Source organism: Mangifera indica, chromosome 5, assembly GCF_011075055.1.
Source record: "Mangifera indica cultivar Alphonso chromosome 5, CATAS_Mindica_2.1, whole genome shotgun sequence".
NCBI lineage: Eukaryota > Viridiplantae > Streptophyta > Magnoliopsida > Sapindales > Anacardiaceae > Mangifera > Mangifera indica.
Genome location: NC_058141.1, coordinates 14,548,359 through 14,568,858, shown reverse-complemented (window position 1 = coordinate 14,568,858; position 20,500 = coordinate 14,548,359). Strand labels below are relative to the sequence as shown.

Sequence of the window (20,500 nt, the reverse complement as noted above, 5' to 3'; positions counted from 1 at the left end):
CCTACTCTCACAATTCGTTCACCATCACCGACAATTAAGATCAATGTCTCGTTTAGTTCATCTTAGGATTTCTTTCTCTTTTATTTAAGAAATTTTGGAAGATCATGTGAGTTTGTGAAAGCGGTTTTTGTTACTGGTCAGATTCTTGCATCCTCTTTATTCCTAAGCTAAAGAAGCAATTAAGAAGTTCTAAGAATTGGGCTCTGTAATCTTATTTAAAGGAAAGGGAAGTTGCACAAGGGTTGAAATACCCAAATCTTGGTTATATGTGAAACTAAAGGGGGCTATAAAATCTTGGACATATATGGGGGTTAAGTGGAAATTTCCCTTTTATTTACAAATAAAAGTCAGTAGCCTTTTCTTCTTCAGCAAGAAGAAAAGAAACAGAGCACAGACGGGAGAAAACAGAGAAAGAAAGGGAAAGAAGAGAAGGGAAGAAAGAAAAGAAAAGAAAGAAGAAGAAAAGAAATAAAAAGAAGGAAAGGGAAAGGAAGAGAAAAGGGATTTATAGGAAAAGGGAATAGGGTATTTCATTTTTATTCAAAAAAAAATTTTAGGGTTTGTTATATTTATTCAATTAGGGATTTCCAAATTTTTGATCATATTGTTTCCAATTGGTTTAAATAGGTGAAGAAGAAGAGAGATTAGCAAGAGATTTCAACTCTGACTTAGAGACTATCCAAATCAGTGAGTGGGAATAAACTTTTCTTTCTTTATGATTTTTGGGTATAAATTTTATTTATAGTTTTGTGAAACTTTATGCTATTTATTGTGAATCCTTGAAAATGGTAGCATGGATTTGGTGGAAACCTCTCAAAAGAAAAATAAAATAAAATAGTTTCTTTATGTATGTTGTGAATTTAGGTTATGGGAGGCTATAAGGTAAAAGTTATATTATTCAGTGGATTCAGAATGCTTAAATTAAGTTATGTGGTGACCAAGTGAATTCTGGAAATTATTAAATTGATGTTTTGTGTTGTGGTTGAGTTGAAATTGTTTAGTTGAGCTTCATGTGAGTTGGAAGTGGTTTTATTTGAGCTTTATGTGAGCTGGAAGTGTTTAGTTGATAATTTATGTGTGATTGAGATTTGCTTATGGTGATTGTGGCGGTTGCCAATGAGTATTGTTTTAAACAAAAAAAAAAAATTGATATGGTGAAATAAATTATATTATTCGGATGTTTTGGTTATTACTCATTATGAAATAAAATGCTCTGTCTGTGCACTATTTATGCCAAATACGACAGATTTAGATGTTCTGCCTGTGAAATATTTATGCCAGGTATGACAGATTTAGATGCTCTGCCTATGCGATATCTATACAGGTACGACAGAATTTAGTGTTCTGCTTGTGCTTTATTTCATGCCAAGTATGACAGAATCGAATGCTCTGCCTGACAGGACCCATCCCGACCCGCTATCCTATAACCTCTGAGAATACCGTTATAGGCTTAGAAGTGCGAAATGCATCCTGTAATTCTGTTTGAAAACTTTTCTGCACCATAACCTAGCACATAATATAATATCATCTATAGGCCTCCGACCTTTATATGAGTACATATCAAAATACATCCTGATTTAAAACCAAGAAATCAGAAAATAAACCTGAAAATCAGGCCTCCGGCCTTATCACATACATAACAAAATAATTTACATCTTTACTCATTTCAAAAGATTATGAGAATATGGTAATTAGGCCTCCGGCCTTTCAACATTTCATAAGTTTATAAAAAAAACAACAAAAAATCTATATAGATGCGTGCAAATGAAAACATCCACGAAAGATGCTACACCGTGGCACAACCCAACAAAACACTATCCCGCACGATCTATAGGATGTCCTGGAGGGAGGAAAACATTTATAAGGGTAAGCTAAAAGCTCAGTGAGTAGGAAATTTAAATCCTTGAGAATATTAATGCATGTCAAAATATAATAGTATGTCAAAATATGAGCCACACACTATGCTAATTATGCTTAAACCACATGTTTCTCATTTAACTTGAAACGTTCATCACACAATCATCACATAAATTGATTGTCTCAAGAAAGAAATTAACCATACTACTTTTTTCTCATAGGAACATATCAATCATTTATGAATTTCCACTTCCAACTCAATAGCAATATTATCTTTATCTTATAGGTTTCCTTCCATATCAAGATTTTGAAATATAAAGATATCCCACCATTCCAATATAAAGATATACATCAAAATATCATATAAAAGGAAATCTGTCATACCCGGGGGTGTCCCCACCTAGGCAGAGCAAAAGAAAAACAATTGTCATACCCGGTATACTAAAATCTCACATGGGCAGAGCATTCGATTCTGTCATACTTGACATGAAATAAAGCACAAGCAGAGCACTAAATTCTGTCGTACCTGTATAGATATCACACAGGCAGAGCATTTAAATCTGTCGTACCTGACATAAATATAGCACAGGCAAAGCACAAATCGCATAATAGGTAATACCCATAAACATTCAAATAATATAATTTATTTTCACCATATCAATTTTTGTTTAAAACAATACTCTTTGGCAAGCGTCACAATCACCATGAGCAAATCTCATTCACACATAAAATATCAACTAACACTTCCAACTCACACGAAGCTCAAATAAAACCACTTCCAACTCAACCACAACACAAATCCTCAATTTAATAAACTTCCAAAATTCCACTTAGTCACTAACTAAAATTTTAAACATAACTTAATTTACGCATTCTGAATCCACATAACAATATAACTTTTACTTTATAACCTCTCATAACCTAAATTCACAACATACATAAAGAAACTATTTTATTTTATTATATATTTTTTTTTTGAGAGGTTTCCACCAAATCCATGCTACCATTTTCAAGGATTCACAATAAATACCATAAAATTTCACAAAACTATAAATAAAATTTATACCAAAAAATCATAAAGAAAGAAAAGTTTATTCCCACTCACTGATTTGGGTAGCCTCTAAGTCAGAATTAAAATCTCTTGCTAATCTCCCTTCTTCTTCACCTATTCAAACCAATTGGAAACAATATGATCAAAAATTTGGAAATCCCTAATTTGAGCAAATATAACAAACCCTAAAATTTTTTGAATAAAAATGAAATACCCTATTCCCTTTTCCTTTCCTTCTTTTTCTTTCTTTTCTTCTTCTTTCTTTTCTTTTCTTTCTTCCCTTCTCTTCTTCCCTTTCTTTCTCTGTTTTCTCCCGTTTGTGCTCTGTTTCTTTTCTTCTTGCTGAAGAAGAAAAGGCTACTGACTTTTATTAACAAATAAAAGGAAAATTTCCACTTAATCCCCATATGTGTGTAACATTTTGTAAAGCCCCCTTAAGTTTCACCTATAACCAAAATTTGGGTATTTCACTGCCCGTGTGAGATTTTAATATACCAGGTATGACAGTGTTTTTCTTTTGCTCTGCCTAGGTGGGGACATCCCTTGGGTATGACAGATTTCCCTTTTATATGATATTTTGATGTATATCTTTATATATAAATGGTGAGATACCTATGGATCAATATTTTAGAATATTGATAGGTAAGGAAACCTATAAGATAAAGATAGTATTGCTATTGAGTTGGAAGTGAAAATTCATGAATGTTTGATTTGCTCCTATGAGATAAAGGTAGTATTGTAAATTTCATTATTGTGAAAATCAATTTGTGTGATGATATTATGTGATGAATGGTTCAAGTTAATGTACATGAGAAGTATGTGGTTTAAGCATAATTAGCATGGTGTGTGGCTCATATTATGGCATAATATTATTGTTTGACATGCATAAATATTCTCAAGGATTTAAATTTCCTACTCACTGAGCTTTTAGCTCACCTTTATAAATGTTTTCCTCCCTCCAGGACATCCTACAGATAGTGCGGGATAGTGTTTTGTTGGGTTGTGCCACGGTGTAGCATCTTTCGTGGATGTTTTCATTTTGCACGCATCTATATAGACTTTTTGTTGTTTATTTTAAACTTATGAAATGTTGAAAGGCCGGAGGCCTAATTACAATATTCTCATGACTTTTTGCAAATGAGTAAAGATGTAAATTATTTTGTTATGTATATGATAAGGTCGGAGGCCTGATTTCAGATTTATTTTCTGATTTCTTAGTTTTAATTAGGATGTATTTTGATATGTACTCATAAAAAGGCCGAAGGCCTATAGATGATATTATATTATGTGCTAGATTATGGTGCAGAAAAGTTTTTTTCAAACAGAATTACAGGATGTATTTTGCCCTTCTAAGCCTATAACGGCATTCGCAGAGGTTATAGGATAGCGGGTCGGGATGGGTCTTGTCAAGGGTATTGCTTTTTCTCTGCTAAGAATGGAGGTGAAGTTGAGATTTGTGAAATCGAAGGTAAAAAGTTACTATGGTTAGATAGGTGAAGAGTATTTTCACATTTCAATCAAACTATATGTACGTACTTTTGAATACACAGATGATATATTGTCATATAATTTATTAATTTTAAATTAAAAATTAAATAACATTCAATTATATAATGACATATATTTTATGTACCTATACTCAAAAGCTACATATAGCATTATTGCTCTTCACATTTTGATGTTGTATAAGAATATATAAATAATATAATAAGAACAATATTACGTGTATCTAATTTTGAATATCAAATTAAATCTTTATCATATTATTAGGTGTTACTTTATATTATTTGAGTGAACAATATCATGTATATATATTTTTAAATACATAATTAAATACATATAAATGACATATCATTGTATGATTGGTCATTATTTTATTCTTTATTCAAAATTAATCAATTATAAGATGATATATCATTTATATACTATAATCGTACTTAAAACTAGATTGAGTTAATTTTACTATATAATTTATCAGATAAATATTTAAATTTCAAAATTCATTTTTCATAATGAAACAGTGAAAAAATGTTGTTAAAAGAAAGATTATTGAAAACGATGATAATAAAATTATATGTATAAATAATATATATAATTTTATGTATTATATATATTAATCCATATATAATTAAATATATGTATTATATATCTCACGTAATGCCAAAAGTATTATTAACATTCACAATAAACATAATTTTATGCCTTAAAATGGCACACGCCATATAATAATGCACATTACAGAAAATCTGCACTTTTATAATATTATTCAGAAGAACCATTCACCGGAGTTGAAGGGAAGCCCCTTTAGTAGCCCCCACAGTTGAGATGGGATCTGAGAAAACCCCACATAATCCTGACCCTCCATTTGTCCAATCACTTCCATGCATGACAAGAAGGTGGCGAGGGTTTGTTGGCTGTTTCTCTCTTCTCTCTTACTTTACTGTTTGAGGGATGGGTGAAGATGCCGAACCGATTCCCGTGGTGGCTGGAGAGCTTGCATGCTGACTTCTCTGCGATTTTCTTGGCCTCTTTGTCTCAGATTTTGGCCCTGGTTGCCGTACCTTTACTCCTCGTATCAACTGTGAGAATGATTTGAGTTTTATAAGACGAAATTCTAAAAAAAATTGGAGAACATTAACGTTTTTTAACAGACTACATAAATTATACGATGGTTAGTTCTTACATATTTTCCACATTTGATGTCTGAGTATATGACTATAAAATCTCCTTCTTGAAGTTCATTTTCTCGAACAAAATCTCCTGAAAAGTTATGATTGAAAATGAGAACATGTTGCTCATAGTGAGTGTGTGTGTATCGACACTCAAATAACCCACCTGTGTTTTCAAGGAGATACATCCTGCTTTTGTTGTTTGGCCAGAATCTGAAACTCCAAAAAGAGAAAAAGAAGAAATCCAAAAAAGAAAAAAAGTCATTTAGCAATCAATGCTATAAACAGAAGAAACAACAGCATGAAAATGAGAAGGTTAATTTTAGAATACCTATAGCGCATGTTCCAGACACGAGAAGTTCCAATGTCTTCCATGGCAATAGAAATGCCATCTCTTGCTTCCAGTTCAGGGAGATGAGTTTCTGCTTCTTTCTGTAGAAATTTACATTTTTTTCCATCAAAAACAGCTTCACCGATTAACCCTTTGAAATGAAAACATTACACTAACTAAGATCTAACTTTTGACTCTTCTTATGAAATGCAAATCATGAAACAAAAATATAGGGAGCATACTTTTGGCAACACGATTCTTCCAAGGTTACCCACGTCGCTCTGCTTCAGTACTTTTTGCAACAAAAACCTCAGGCTCCTCTCCGGCTTCCAACCCTAAATAAATAAAAATACAATCATCATTACCGTACACTATTTGATGAGTAGCATCAAATTAAGCCTAAATTTTAACTATATTCATATATGCCTTTCCTAATTTACAAAGGCAATTAATCCACCTGTCTCCTATCCGGAGCAACCTGCCGCTGGTAATTCTGCGGTTGCATGGAAGATCTCTCTACAGGCAGCATCGGCGTGCCCGAGGCTGCACCATCTGCAGGAGAGGGCCAGAAGACCCAGTTTCTGGTGTTGCCTTGAGCAGCAGGTTTGCAACTATCAAAACCAAATGTTAAATGCTGGTCTACACTCTGATTAGGCATCTGGTTTTGCTGGTTATTGTGGTGATGATGATGCCTTGGATGCGATGAAAGCCTTTTTTGCCGAGCCATCCTTTTCTTTCTAGCTTCCTTGGTGGCAGAAGAACCTAACCTCATCAACCTTTGATCTCCAGACCCATGAACATATGGGTAAGGGTACTGACTCCCATATCCGGTGAATCCATATGGATGGGAAGGAGAAGGGTGCAGATTGTTATCCGTAAACGAGTTGTAATGAGAAGGCATACAAAACTGAGAAGATGGCCATGACTGATCAGAATCAAGCATATGATATTCTGAATGGGGAGGGTAACTGTGGATATTCATATTAAAAGCTCCATTTGCAAATGGGTCACCCATGTAACCAGCCATAGGTAGAAAACTGGGCACCACAGTTGCAGGATCAGGAATGTAAGACGGCTGCCTGATCCATGGCGACCGGGAAAAAGAAGGGTTGGGTTGATCATGCGGGATAGGATTGCAATTAAGGCTTGAGTTTGAGATAGGGTTAGGGTTTTGGAAATTGGAGGCCGATTCCCTCATGCTTCTCTTTTGGAGACAATTAGTTTGCACCCATTCAAGTATAAGTTTCAAGAGTTGCTTCATCGCTTCCTTTCCTCCACCCAAACGCTTGGCAGCAAACTCTATGGTAGCTTTCTTGATTTTTACTCTCCTCAAGTCTTCAGCTGAAACGGTTTCCTTGTTTGTCTTAAGCCATTCCAAGAATACCATGGCCAAGTCATCTGACGCCTCTTCTTCATGACTATCTCCATTGTTGTTCTGTATCATAAACTCTGTATGTTCTTGCTGTGGCTGTTCCTGAGGGGGTTTATTGTCCTGTTGAAACTTTTCAAGAGGGATGTCTTCATGGTGAAATAAAGACAAAGGATCAAACAAATCATTGCTATCAAGCAGATCCATGAACCCAAAATTCTCCATCATGCAATCACCGCCATCGATACAGTTAGGCAGCTGGTTAATCTCCATGGAGGCAGAAGATGAAAAAGTCAGTGGTGCATCTACTGAATGGTTTTGATTATCATTTTGATTCTTTTTGTTCTCATCTTCTTCTACATCAGACCTTAAAACTGCCCAAGATGCTGCAGAAGAAGAAGTTGCTGAAGATGAAGAGCTACCAATGGCCTTCACCACTGCCGGATTCGATGAAGAAGAGGAAGATGACGACATGCAAGGGAAGTCAGGTAGAGGAAAGTCTCCACAAAAGATTGAAGCTTCATCAATATCAAGAAGGTCATCTTGCGGTCTATCAAGCCAGATCTGTCTTTCTCCGTTACCCAGAATTTGCTCTTCCTCTAAAACCTCAAAACCAGTACAATCTGTTTCAATATTTGGAACTGCATGCAGTAGCAAACTCTTCATCGCAGGGCTATTTTTCGGTAAAAAAAGAAAAGGTCGAAACTTGAAATGATGTTCTCTTGTTCCCAGATAGGGTTTGAGAAGGACTGAAAATGAAAAGAAATATAGGAAAATGATGAGTAAAAGGATAGGGGTTTTCTCTGTGTATGGATGGATAAGTGCAAATGGGAAGATTGTATCCAACTGAGGAAAAAATAGTGAAAGGAGGTTGGTGTCGGCTATCTGTTTCTCAACAGAGAAGCAACATAAACCATCTGGTTTCATCAACAAAGATATTACAAATAATTCCTTAACCCATCAAAGAAAGCGACTTCTCTTCTCCAAATCTATGCTTTATTACTATTTAATTGCATATCAACATAAAAAAATCATTATGATAAACAATAATTAATAAACAATTAACACCATTACAACTTCACAAAATCGTACACAATATTGTTGGTGGCCAAATTAAGAAGAAAACAGTGATCGATCTTAAACCAGGCCAGACCAAAATAAGAAGAAAACAGTCATCGATCTTAAACCAGGCACGGCCAAAATACAACTAGAGATCAGATGACTGAGTTTGCAGACAACCACATGCCTTAAATCCCCCCAAAGTTAGTCCCATGTGTTCTCTGGTTTCTTCTGGGAAGTTTCATTTGTCTAACCTTCTTTTCAGATAAGTTCAAATCAGTTTTTTGGGGTTTTTATGGACTATACAATTAAACTTTATGCGACAATGTTTAAAAAAGAGAAAGAAATGATGGACAGTTTTAGAGAGAGAAAGAGATAGACTTAAGAGAAGCAACAAAAACAAAACCTCATGGCGCTACTTTCTCTCAACTTCACTCCGGGATTTTGCCCCACCAGCCATACGTTCTCTTCTCAATGGTGCCAACCAGCGGTGCCCCAATATATGCACTTCTTTAGATTCTTCTCTTTAATTCTTACTAATTCAAAACAAAAGACTGCATCTATCTTTGTTTAAATTCTTGCTGAATCCATATATATAGTTAATATCCTGATAAGCATTGCTAGTTCAAATCAGCTTCATAGTCTCAAGATTTTCTGAAAATATCGTAAGTTTAAGCGTAGAAACAAATTAGAATGCTAATTAATTCGATCGTTCAACAAAAGTTTACTGCTATAATTATAATCAATAATCGAATCAATTAAAATGGGTGTGTCAAAAGGGTAATTTTCAATCCAAAATACCTCAAAAGTAACACAAATTTTCAATATATCAACACATGATTCTTCTCTACCTTACTCTCCGAAGAGAGATAGTAGACCGACTGAGTTTGAAATGGTTTCACATCCAGTATTTAGAGATTGTATGTCAGGATTCGTTGGGTAAGCAGCGGGTTTCACAGTTTTATGTCACGTGTCCATGCAATTCTGACGTAAACTTACCCCCAGTCGCTCCTCATCTGCCAATATCCGCGCTCATAGTTTCGATCCGTCTCTATCTCGTAACCAAAGCATCCGCTACGATTACAGCTTGTCATTATAAAAGCTTCTGACAGTCCTGTTGAATGGTGAGACGTAAACAATGGATTGTATGCAGACACCTCCTATTTGCCTTTAGAGCGCTTTTGGTTCGGTCAACAAAAATTTTAGTTTCGCCACTACTTACATATGAAATCTTTTATACTTTTTTACACAAGAAAGTCTTGTTTTTTATTTTTTTATTTTTTACCATTTAAACCATCTCTTGGAAGCTGATACTAAACTTTTAGTTGACCCAGAGACTACAAGGGACAAAGAGCGGTAAGGGATGGAGAGTGGTAGGCGACGAAGAGTGACTGTCAATCAATCACTTTTCCTAAATGACAACATCCCAAAACATACTTAATGGTACCCCCATCCGCATATAAAACTCATCAACACTACTCTTTTTTCATCATTAAACAATGGCACATCAAATTTTTGATAGTATAAAAGTGTCTAGTAACTCCTATTGGTCGGTTTCGGCCAATTAGGACCATTTTTCCTTTCTTCAACCTTAGGTTACTAAATTTGACCGATACCCTCTGTTGGCCAAAAGGCGCAGGTCCCTTCTATCAGATTTTACCATTAAAACCACCTAAATTCGCCCCATCAAAGAATAATTAACCCAATATCATATTTTAATCCAACTACTCCATCAATACCTTAAATCTAAAACAACACAACAAAATCTTAAATATAAGTAAAATCAATTAAAATTCGGGACTAAATTGAATAGCAAACCAGTCTATAGTCTACGTTTTCTAAGTTTTTAATGTAAGATATGTTTATTTAGGATAGACCTAAAGAAAGTAAGTGACGTATAATATAGCTTTAAGTATTATGAAAACTTCTTCAAGTACAGGTACATCATACATGCTATATTGCATATATAATAAGCTACATAGTATAATAGTTATTAGATTAAGATAACAAAATTAGCGAAGAGCAAAATTCATATTGGTATATATGACTATATTCCCACCGTAATTTGCTTAGGAACTGACGTTGCGCTTGATGGTTTTAGCACCTTCTTTAATGGTCTCCGCTGATTTCTCAGCTGTCCCAGCCACTGTGTCTTTCATCTTCTTTGCTGTATCCTTGACTGTTCCCCATGCATCTTGTACCGTTTCCTTGGCTTTATCACTTATCTCCTGTGCTGTTTCAGAAACTTTTTCTGCTGAGTCTTTTGTTTTCTGGGCAGCCTAACCACTCACAACCCACAACTGAGAATTAGTTTTATCAGAAACCGAATTACATCGTTGCATATATATATATATATATATATTAATTTTATCTAAAAATCTGATAATATGAAATATATATTATGATCATAATAGAATCACATTTTCAGCTACAGAAAAGAGTCATTTTTTACCGCATTGGCTCCACTTTTTGCTGCCTCAGCGGCTTTTTCAGAAGCACTTGAAAACTCTTGTTTTGAACTTAACTGCAATATAAATACAAAGTAATGTAATATTAACACAGATTAGAATTAAGAGTCACTGATAATCTAATGACTAAGTAGAATTGGTAGTGTGACTCACTAGCACGACGTTCCTCGCCCTGTAGCTCTTTGAATTCCTTGAGGCTACTAGTTTAACCGGGGTGCACCTTGGGACGAGGGAGGATGTTAGCGCTAAACTTACCATAATTAATTTGTATTATGTTAAAGTTTCTGGAGAAAGATTAATTAAGAGAGAAGATTATTTTGGATAGATAGAATATATAAGAGGGAAAGAGAGGGAGAAGACAAATGCGAAAGCGAATCCCAAGCTCCACGTGATCCATTTGGCGATATTGTCTCAGCTGGGTGGCTAAAACAATTTTAACAAAATTATCGTAATTAATGGACCCAGTATTTTAGGGGTTTTTTAAGAATAAATGGTTGGCATCAAATTTATTAGATACAAAGCCAAGGTATATATAGATTAAAGCTCGCCATATCATATCATTTCCATTACAAATTTTTTGCGTCATAAATTATTCTGCTTGTTTTAATCTAAGCGATCATCCTTCTTAAACATTTCACTAAAAAATTTTAATCCTTGGTTAACTTAAAAAACAATTAAAGTGTTTCGTTCTGATTGTTCTATCTGGGCTTGGCAAAGACTTTGTTCAAATTTAGATTTCTTTTAGTTCATTAAAAAGATAAAAACTTACGGGCTTCATCAGAATGTGATTATGGTTATCAAAAGTTCAATAGCCATGCTTTCTATTGGTGTGTTGATTCTCAAACGCATAACAAGCTATTGCAATGCAAATTTAAACTGTGGAAGTTTATGATAATAATTAGTAGTAAGAAGGATGAATAGACGTTGGCATGGACATGAAAGGAGCAATAGATGCTCCTCAACAAACTATCTGACAATTCATTTATCATTTTACCCAGAGCTAAGCTGTCATCTTTAGTCACACACATTGAACGCTTTTGTTAAATGGACGCCCCATCCTGCATACACATTTTAGTTAAATGGACGGCCCATGTCAACAGGTAACAGTTGTACGCAGATAAACTGGTAAATAGTAACACCCAAAGTTCTCCGGAATTAATTTTCCAACTTAATTTGAAATACATATTCTTAATTGAGTGGACTGGATGGACAATGAATTATACCACCTTGCAATAAGTTGCAATGCAATATATATGAATCAATAAATTCCATATGAATTCATTAAATATTTCTTGATGAATGCATGCTTAATGTATGATCCTTCACTTCTTTCTTTAACCACAATAGTAAGCTGTAAGAACTTTTTCAGTGAATTTTAACCATTTGTTTATCACTATTTGTATATTTTATATATTTTCTTTGCATCTATGAAAAAATAATTAATGCAGATGGTTAGATGATATGGACTAGCATCCATATTCATTTAACACTACAACCGTCCCCAGCAACTTACATTCTCTATAAAGGCATTGCCGGATTGAGATCCAACCACAGTACCACTACTTCGATACTAAAAGGAAGTGTTCGAGAGGGAGAGAAATGGCAAGGTGGTTTATCATGTTAGTCCTTGTTTTGGCAGTTGTACGTTCTAGTTCAGCTGCTAGAAATTTGCCTAATGACAGTGGTCTGAATGACCAAAAGAACTTCGTTGCCTTTGGAGGCGTGGGCGGCTTGGCTGGTGCTGGTGGAACTGGCGCTTTTGCTGGTATTGGGGGTGGAGTTGGTGCAATTGGAGGTGTCACTAGTGGACTTGGTGGTGCAGGTGGGTTAGGAGGTCTTGGTGGCGGCATTGGAGGGATCGGTGGTGGAGTCGGTGGAGGGGCAGGAGGAGGCACCACCGGGGGCATTGGTGGTGGAAGTGGTGGTGGGTTAGGAGGTCTTGGCGATGGCATTGGAGGCATCGGTGGTGGAGTCGGTGGAGGGGCAGGAGGAGGTGGTGCTGGTGCTGGTGCTGGTGGAGGCTCCACCGGGGGCCTGGGTGGTGGAAGTGGTGACTGTGGGAATGGTGGTCTATTACATCCATGATTTCATTTCATATGCATTTCGTTCACTTGTTATTTTATGTCCGGCAGCTGAGAGAATATATTTTGATCATGTGTGAGTCTGTTGCCTTAATTAGGATTAGTTTTGTGGTGTTTTGAATAAGAATTAAGTCGTTAAAGATAGAAATATAGATCTCTCTCTATGGTCTTCGTGCTTTTTGAAATGTTTAAATTCGGTTCACCAACTAGACACTGTCCGATTCATTGGTGTTTCACATTATAGACCGAAACAATTTCAAACTCAGCATGAGTTTTAAGCTAATTGTATGTGTATAAGTATGCACATGCTTAAGTATAATGAACGTTTAAACAATCAGTCAGTACACTTGAATTTCTTTGAAAATGAAATGGCAGTTTTGCAGAGGTGAGAAAGAAATTATAGAAGATATTCATATAACTAAAGATATCATGAAAGCAAATAAAGAGAAATTTTTTTCCTAATTAATACGATATCGTTTAATTCCAGAGACGTGGTTAGGTGGCTCTCCTACACGACTCGAAGCACATAATAAATTTCTAGTTACTTGTTGCCTACGTATCAGCATTTTACCCTCAAAGCATGCATACACCCTACGACTAATGTTTAAACTTTAAATCCCTCTACCACTTAAAGCTTAAAAATTTATTTGGAAAACTAAACCTCTGTGCCCGCATTCAACTCCATTTACTGCGTACAACTGCCCCTCACCGCTCTTTTTATTCCTTTAAAAGGAGAGACCCCCATACACATACACTAGTTGAGCCATACCAAGAAATTAAAGATTGATTGTGTGGGGGGTTGTTAGCGTGATGCTAGTTCTTGCAGTTGTAGTGGTTCACTCAAGTGCAAGAAACACTCCTATTGATGCAGTAGCTCACAGTCACACCACTGCAAAAAATGTTCCCACTGGTACTAGTCCGGATGATCAAAAGAACTTTGTCACATATGGTGGTGTTGGCTCTAACGGGCTTCCGTTCGGTGGTGTAGGTGGCATTGGCGGAGTCGGTGGTCTTGGTGGTGGTAGTGGTTTAGGTGGACTTGGAGGCTTGGGTGGACCTATTGGGCTAGGTGGAGCTGGTGGAGTAGGTGGCCTTGGTAGCTTAGGTGGCGGAGTTGGTGGTGGTGCAGGTGCTGGTGGAGGTGTTGGTGGTGGTAGCGGAGTTCTTCCTTTCCCTTGAAACGGTTGAGCTTTAGCCTTTAGGTTCAATTATCAATGCTTTTAAGGTTTCTTGTTCTAGTATTTGGCAGTTAAGAGTTAGTTGTGTCCTTGTTTATGTTTCCCTGCTTCAGTGGATAATATGTGGCCGTAAATAATTCCATTGGGTGTTCTATCTCATATTCACTATAGTGTTTCTTTCTAGGCTATAACTATACGACCATGCATAGCATATGTAAAGCTTAAGATTGCATGCAAAATCCTCTATGGAAGCCAAGCAAAGGAGACACCTAACCATATACAGCTTCTATACAAAAAGAAAAATCTTCTAAAGTATGGCTTCATTTATTGTTAGAGATTAAGTAACTTGAACTTTACATTATCATTAGAAAAATTTCTATGGTAGAACAAACAAACAAACAAAGTATATGCCAAAATCATCATATATTCATCATATCATTTCCATTTATAAGTGAGACCATAACCGACATTCAAGATGGTCATTTCTTTTTTACCTTAAAAATAAAGGAATAAAGAAGTGTGCTTCGTTTCTAATATGATTGAAAGACATAGAATGAATATTAGGTTCCACTGGCCAGTCCATTAATTACTTTTAACATTATTGGAGCAGCATCCAATTAGGGCAAGACAAGCATTAGAAAAAATTCTCAGAAGAAGTCTCACTGATGACACTATAATTTTTGCCAACATGTTTAATGTGGGTTTGGCGTTGAATGCTGCATATCAACTGCAACACCTTCCAGCTATCTGAACGAAAATGTATTAATAATTCTTGGAAGAATCTCATATGGGATTAATCCACTGATAAGGGCTTAAAAATTACAGAAACCCAACATTTCTATTGTAAGGAAGCCAAAATCAATTAAAGACTTGATTCCAAGTTGATTTTCTTCGACTTGGACCACATTACACTTGTTTTGAGGCTGCTTTCGTGGAGTTATTTAATGATTGATCAACCTACAGTGGATCCTTCCTCAGTCTGTCGATTCTTCTCTGTCAACATCTCCAAACTTATATTTTACATCAACATCTGCCTCAAATACCCGTCAGAACTGGGGAGAAAATAATGCAAAATATTAAATAGAACGGACTGCCCGTGACAGATTTAATATGTTGTTTCAAAACAATGCATTGATGATTTCACCTACTGCTACCTTGGGTGCTTATGCCGAATTAACTCTACGAATTGAATGAGTTGAATCAGAGTTATCACTAGTGGTAGATGTAGACAGCTGCCAGAGAGTTTGAATTAAAAGATAATTTAAATAAAGAAAACTATGACATAAATCAATTATAAAAACACGCATAGAATTTACGTTCGACAATGTGTTAAGATTCATAGAGTAATAATGTTAATATTATTAAACTGGAGAAAATCTATTTTGAAAACTAAGTTTTCTTTTATATAATAATGATTTGAATAACCAAAGAATAATATTATATATATCTGTTTTAAGTACATAAATAAATACATATTTATATATGTCATCATATAATTGTGTATTATTTTATCTTTAATTCAAAATCATCTAATCACATGATAACACATATCTAAAGTATACATATTTGTGCACTCAAAATAGATACACATAATTTTATTGATAATAAGTAATACTATATATACCCACTTTAAAGGCATACAAATGAGTATATTTTAACAAACTCTGCTGCTCAACCTTGAAAAAACATACACCTCTATCTAAACCTCTAACCTCTTACTACTTAGAACTTTGATATGGGGTTATTCATAGCAGAAACACTAGACCACATACATAACAATCACTTAAACTTTATCACTTTAAGGGTATGTGATTGTATATTTAACTTACAACAGTGTCATCTTTTGATAGTGTAACCTACAATGATCAAGAGGACTACGTTTTACGTTGAACAAAACTTGCTCTTAATGTGCACAACTGAAGACTGGAACTTAATGCCAACATTAAGAAAATAGGCATCATATGATTGACATATCTAACCTTTTTGCACGAGCCAACTATTTTGGCAAACTAATATGTTCATGTATAAGATTACCTTGATTCCGGCACGAAGCTTGTTTATGATAAGAGTTGCTATTGCTTCACTTTCAACATCTTCAGCAACAATCAATAAAGGCCTCTGACTGACTCTCAGAAAAAAAAACACACTGGTCAATTTTATCATACATAAACCCGCACTTTCATTTTCTGCTTATGAATTTATTTACCCTAACAGCCAACTCCAATACTTTCACAATAGCACTTAAGTTCGATATTTTCTTCTCATGGATCAAAATGAGTGGATTTTCTAATTCCTGAAAGAAAGAAAACCAGCAATTTGTCAACACCAAGGGTGAAGATTGTGTCCATCACAACACTGAAAACAAGTACAAATTGTTACGAATGAAAAGTGATAGAATCACTTCCTTTAGGCCCCATGGGAACTCTGACTGCATCAGCGAGTTCTTCAACACCCTTAAGCATCAAAGCACGAGCTTCAACGCCAAATTTAATATCTTTAACCTGATTTAAATAATTTCACATCAAATAACGCACTTCATGACCAACCTAACAAGAAAAGCAGTATGAAATATAATGCAATCTCACTAGCTGGGCACTGTTCTTAGCCAACCTACAATTAAACAAACAATCACAAATGAGAGAAAAAAAAGCCACAATAAAAAAACCCATAAAAGAATTCGACTCAGGAAATTCAAAAATGATGAAATTCGATTTTGTGTGGACTATATGAGGAATAATCTGTTTCGTATCTTGCATGGGTATTCTCTTGGGCCTCGGAGTCTACTCAGTTCTACTTCTCCATGCTCCTCTTAATCACTAAACAAACCCATTTCAATTTAGTATTTGTAAATTTTTATCAAATAATTATTTTAAATCCATGAGTCATAATTATGGTTGATTAAAAATAATAATAATAATAATAATAATAGGGTATATTTGTCATGTTGTTATTGGATGAAAACACAAATAATATTCATTCCACCTAAATTGTAATGTTTTAAGACACGTATAATTCCATATTTGGTGTAAAATTTGAAATTCTTGTGATATTATTTAGCTTAATTAGAAAATACACATCTTTTAAATTGTCTGTTTGGGGATAATATTCGACTTGGCAGAATTGCCATGCGTGCAAGTAAACTTACATGTCTTGGTTCAAATAATTTGCAAATTTTATACTGAATTTACTGGAAATGCATCAACTTCACAACTCTTATTATCATTTGATCTATAGAAAAATAAGTTTCACATGGAAGACAAAGAATTTAACCCTGGAAAAGAGGCTTGGCTATATAATTGGATGACAATTATACGAAAAAGAACACTTACAACAGATTCATGAAGAAACTTTAAAGTTTACATGGGTTTTTTTGTTTTTTTCTCTGAATCTATCGAGGAGTTGAACCGGATTGGTTGATTTTATGTATTATAGAAACAAGCTTAGCAGTTGTCAATGGCTTCTCTTGATAATCATCTAAACCAGCGTCCACAAACTCTTGTTTTTCTTGCTCTAGAGATCGGGTGGTGACGCCTGCAATCAAGCTGCGAACGCCCATTGCGCGAAGCCTCCTTGTGGCCTCAATGCCGTTCATCACAGGCATGTCATTGTCCATCAAAATGAGGTCAAAATAATTGCCTGAAGAGTGGGCATCAACAGCTTCTTTGCCATTGCCAACTACTTGATTTTCAACGCCAAGATTCTGCAACAGTTTGTGGTGAATGGTTCTGTTCACTATGCTGTCATCTACAACCAAAGCTCTTATCTTCCTTCTCCCATCTTTATTTACAGCTTTATCTTCACCACCCCTCATGAAACGAGACATCAGCTTCTGTAATTCCCTAACACAGCAAACATACATGCATGTAAAGAAAACTTACAACTGATGAGAACTTACAAAACTATTAAGAAGAAGAAAAAAATAACAAGGGTTATTGTCAACGGAACCAACACTTACCTCTCTGATAGAAAGAGAGAGAGAGAGAAATGAGAAAAAAAGAAAGAAAGTCTCTTCAAATTGCTAGAAAAGAGAATGATGACAGGCTCAGAGATGTATTTCTGGTTAAAAAGGGTTTACAGTGAGAGAGAAAAAGGGAAACTGTGAATGGTTTGAGATATCAAGTGTATGAGTATCAGTTGGATTTTGTTCCAAATCCACAAAATCTATCAGTGTGATTTTTTTCCATATATGTGGATAATAACATTAATTAAATCTTCAGAGCATCTTCAAACTTTTTGCAGATTATGGTAAACAATTTTTATGGTTGATTTATATTTGTCACCTCCTCTGTTGTCCTTTTCTTTCTGGCTACCCTAGTAACTATCACTTTAAAATCAGAATTCCCGATGGTATTCAAATGAAAAATATTTTTTGAAAAACACATTTGAAACTTTCTTTATTAAAAAAAAAAAGCAAGAAAATTTGGTATTTTTGCTTTAATTAGAAAGAAGTGTATCAGCTTCTTAAATGGCGAATCTACTGCGCAATCGAAAATTACTGGAGGGTGAGTAGCTGTGAACTTAGTCATCATGCATTTGCAGTCCATTTATGGGGGAATCCAAGACGAAGAAGACGTTGAACAAAGTAAATAATGCTAGGTTTTATGAAGACCAGCAACTCTTTTAAAGAGGTTTTAATTTAATTTAATACAACAAATAATGCGCCTACTGTAATGACATGCTGCTTCTTGTTTGCTTATTCTTTGCTATAGTAAAGATTTTGACCGATGGATGAGCATTGAACATCATCTCATGTAAGCAATGAAATGGAGAAAACCTATAATTAGGTTTCTCTTTCTCTTTTTTTTTTAATATGCAGGAGAAAATATATGTTACCAATTGTGATGTTTAACCTGGTTATTATCTTCATTTTTATTTTATATATTAAAAAATTATCAAATTAATTATAATTTTATCATTATTAATTAAATTTTTAAAATAAAAATATCTTTATTTTTAATTAAAAAACAAATAATACAAAAATATATATATTAATAATAAGATGATGGCTTTAAAAAATAATTTAATTTAATTAATTATCTTCATAATTTGGTAATATAAAAGTAATTTCAATATATTATTAATATAAAAAATATTTTTAGAAAATGATAATAAAATAATAACTTGAAAAAATAATTTAATTAATTAATTTTATATTTTAACAACATAAAAATAATCCTAATATATTATTAGTATTGAGAATATTTTAAAAAATGCACAAAGCAAATACTCCAACATAACGTACATTAGCTTAACTATATATTTTACTAATTTTCACCCGATAATTTTTTTATGATATCTAAGTAAAATAATATCAAAATATTATTTTAATACTACCAACAAAACATAATAATTATTTATAAATTACCAACTTTATTAAACATATAAAATAATTTATACTCGATAATATTTAAAATAATGTATATTTGTTATAATTTTTCATTATTGGTAATAAAAGATTACCCTATTTTTTGTTCAAAGTATTCAAGGATAACTTTAAAGGGGCGTTTGGTTCCTGGTTTTTAAGATTACCTTGGTAATCTATCTTTTATTTCTTTGTTTGGTTTATCAATAATAAAATATTACAGTAATCTTCTATTACCAATGCTGACGTGACAGATAATATAGAAGATTACCACCTTCACCTTAGGTATTTAAAGATTATCAAGGTAATCTTGATTTTATTATAATTATATTATTATTTATTAATTTTTTGAGACAAAAATAAATTTGTTTTTAATTAATATGATAAATAATATAAAAAATATTTAAAAATAATTATATTCAATGGCATTTAAGTAAAATAATTTATTAGTAATCTTTTATTAACTTTAATCAAACACAATAATTATTTATACCTATCAAATTTTATCAAATATAGTAATCATTGATATATAGTAATCTTCTAAGTAATCTATCTTCAAGGTAATCTTTCTATTTTGATAATAAAACATTACCCAAATCAAACACCCCCTAAGATATTTAAGGATAATTATATTAATTTATTTATTACTGATATTACTTTAATTGGTAAATGGTAATGTGATAGATAATATAAGAGTATATTTGGTTCGAGTAACGTTTTATTACCAAAAATAAAATATTATCACAAAGATAAATTACTTAAAATATTATTAAATATAAATTGTTATTAGATTTGATAAAAAATTATAGATATAACTAATTATTATAATTAATTAAATATAATAAAAGAATATTAAAATATTATTTTATTTAAATATCTTTAAACATAATTATTTTAAGTTCTTATTATCTTAATTGAAAAAAATGATATTTTTATTTAAATAAATTAATAAAGATAAAATTATAATAAAATATAAAATACATGGATAAGCTTTTAATATTAAAATAGAGATAGTAATCAGAATAGATATATATTACCTGCCGCATATATTATTTTATCATTTGATATCTACAAT

The 20,500-nt window shown here is 33.5% G+C and overlaps 4 protein-coding genes and 2 long non-coding RNA genes across 9 annotated transcripts; 2 read left to right on the top strand and 4 right to left on the bottom strand.

Moving 5' to 3' along the window:
- The first annotated feature begins 471 nt into the window (after positions 1-471).
- Positions 472-4,110, top strand: LOC123216117. Its single transcript, XR_006502194.1, has 3 exons — positions 472-525; positions 628-687; positions 3,871-4,110. It is a non-coding gene; the product is annotated as an uncharacterized LOC123216117 (long non-coding RNA).
- On the bottom strand, positions 1,634-3,148 carry LOC123216116. The gene is made up of 4 exons (XR_006502193.1): positions 3,123-3,148; positions 2,963-3,022; positions 2,291-2,383; positions 1,634-1,840 (listed from the first exon to the last, which is right to left on the bottom strand). It is a non-coding gene; the product is annotated as an uncharacterized LOC123216116 (long non-coding RNA).
- Positions 4,111-5,033: 923 nt separating the features above from the next.
- On the bottom strand, positions 5,034-8,578 carry LOC123216287 (B3 domain-containing transcription factor ABI3-like). Of its 3 annotated transcripts, XM_044636697.1 has the most exons (7): positions 8,078-8,153; positions 6,366-8,018; positions 6,151-6,243; positions 5,909-6,009; positions 5,744-5,796; positions 5,592-5,668; positions 5,034-5,487 (listed from the first exon to the last, which is right to left on the bottom strand). In XM_044636697.1, the coding sequence occupies exons 2-7, from the start codon at positions 7,941-7,943 to the stop codon at positions 5,341-5,343; spliced, it is 2,049 nt and encodes a 682-aa protein (XP_044492632.1). In that variant the 5' UTR covers positions 7,944-8,018; positions 8,078-8,153; the 3' UTR covers positions 5,034-5,340. The 3 variants fall into 3 exon arrangements, with proteins under 3 accessions (XP_044492632.1, XP_044492630.1, XP_044492631.1); XM_044636695.1 differs by having other exon boundaries at positions 6,366-8,578; XM_044636696.1 differs by having other exon boundaries at positions 5,744-5,790; positions 6,366-8,574.
- Positions 8,579-10,227: 1,649 nt separating this feature from the next.
- On the bottom strand, positions 10,228-11,109 carry LOC123215242 (uncharacterized protein At4g13230-like). Its single transcript, XM_044635262.1, has 3 exons — positions 10,958-11,109; positions 10,789-10,860; positions 10,228-10,615 (listed from the first exon to the last, which is right to left on the bottom strand). The coding sequence occupies exons 1-3, from the start codon at positions 11,060-11,062 to the stop codon at positions 10,406-10,408; spliced, it is 387 nt and encodes a 128-aa protein (XP_044491197.1). The 5' UTR covers positions 11,063-11,109; the 3' UTR covers positions 10,228-10,405.
- Positions 11,110-12,333: 1,224 nt separating this feature from the next.
- On the top strand, positions 12,334-14,222 carry LOC123216303 (glycine-rich protein 5-like). Its single transcript, XM_044636719.1, has 3 exons — positions 12,334-12,767; positions 12,825-12,851; positions 13,874-14,222. The coding sequence occupies exons 1-3, from the start codon at positions 12,404-12,406 to the stop codon at positions 14,062-14,064; spliced, it is 582 nt and encodes a 193-aa protein (XP_044492654.1). The 5' UTR covers positions 12,334-12,403; the 3' UTR covers positions 14,065-14,222.
- A 3,105-nt stretch (positions 14,223-17,327) lies between these two features.
- LOC123216247 (two-component response regulator 24-like) lies at positions 17,328-18,252 on the bottom strand. 2 transcript variants are annotated; one of them, XM_044636650.1, is made up of 2 exons: positions 18,019-18,252; positions 17,328-17,902 (listed from the first exon to the last, which is right to left on the bottom strand). In XM_044636650.1, exon 2 carries the CDS (start codon positions 17,884-17,886, stop codon positions 17,452-17,454), a length of 435 nt encoding a protein of 144 aa, XP_044492585.1. In that variant the 5' UTR covers positions 17,887-17,902; positions 18,019-18,252; the 3' UTR covers positions 17,328-17,451. The 2 variants fall into 2 exon arrangements, with proteins under 2 accessions (XP_044492585.1, XP_044492584.1); XM_044636649.1 differs by lacking the exon at positions 18,019-18,252 and having other exon boundaries at positions 17,328-18,006.
- Positions 18,253-20,500: the final 2,248 nt, after the last annotated feature.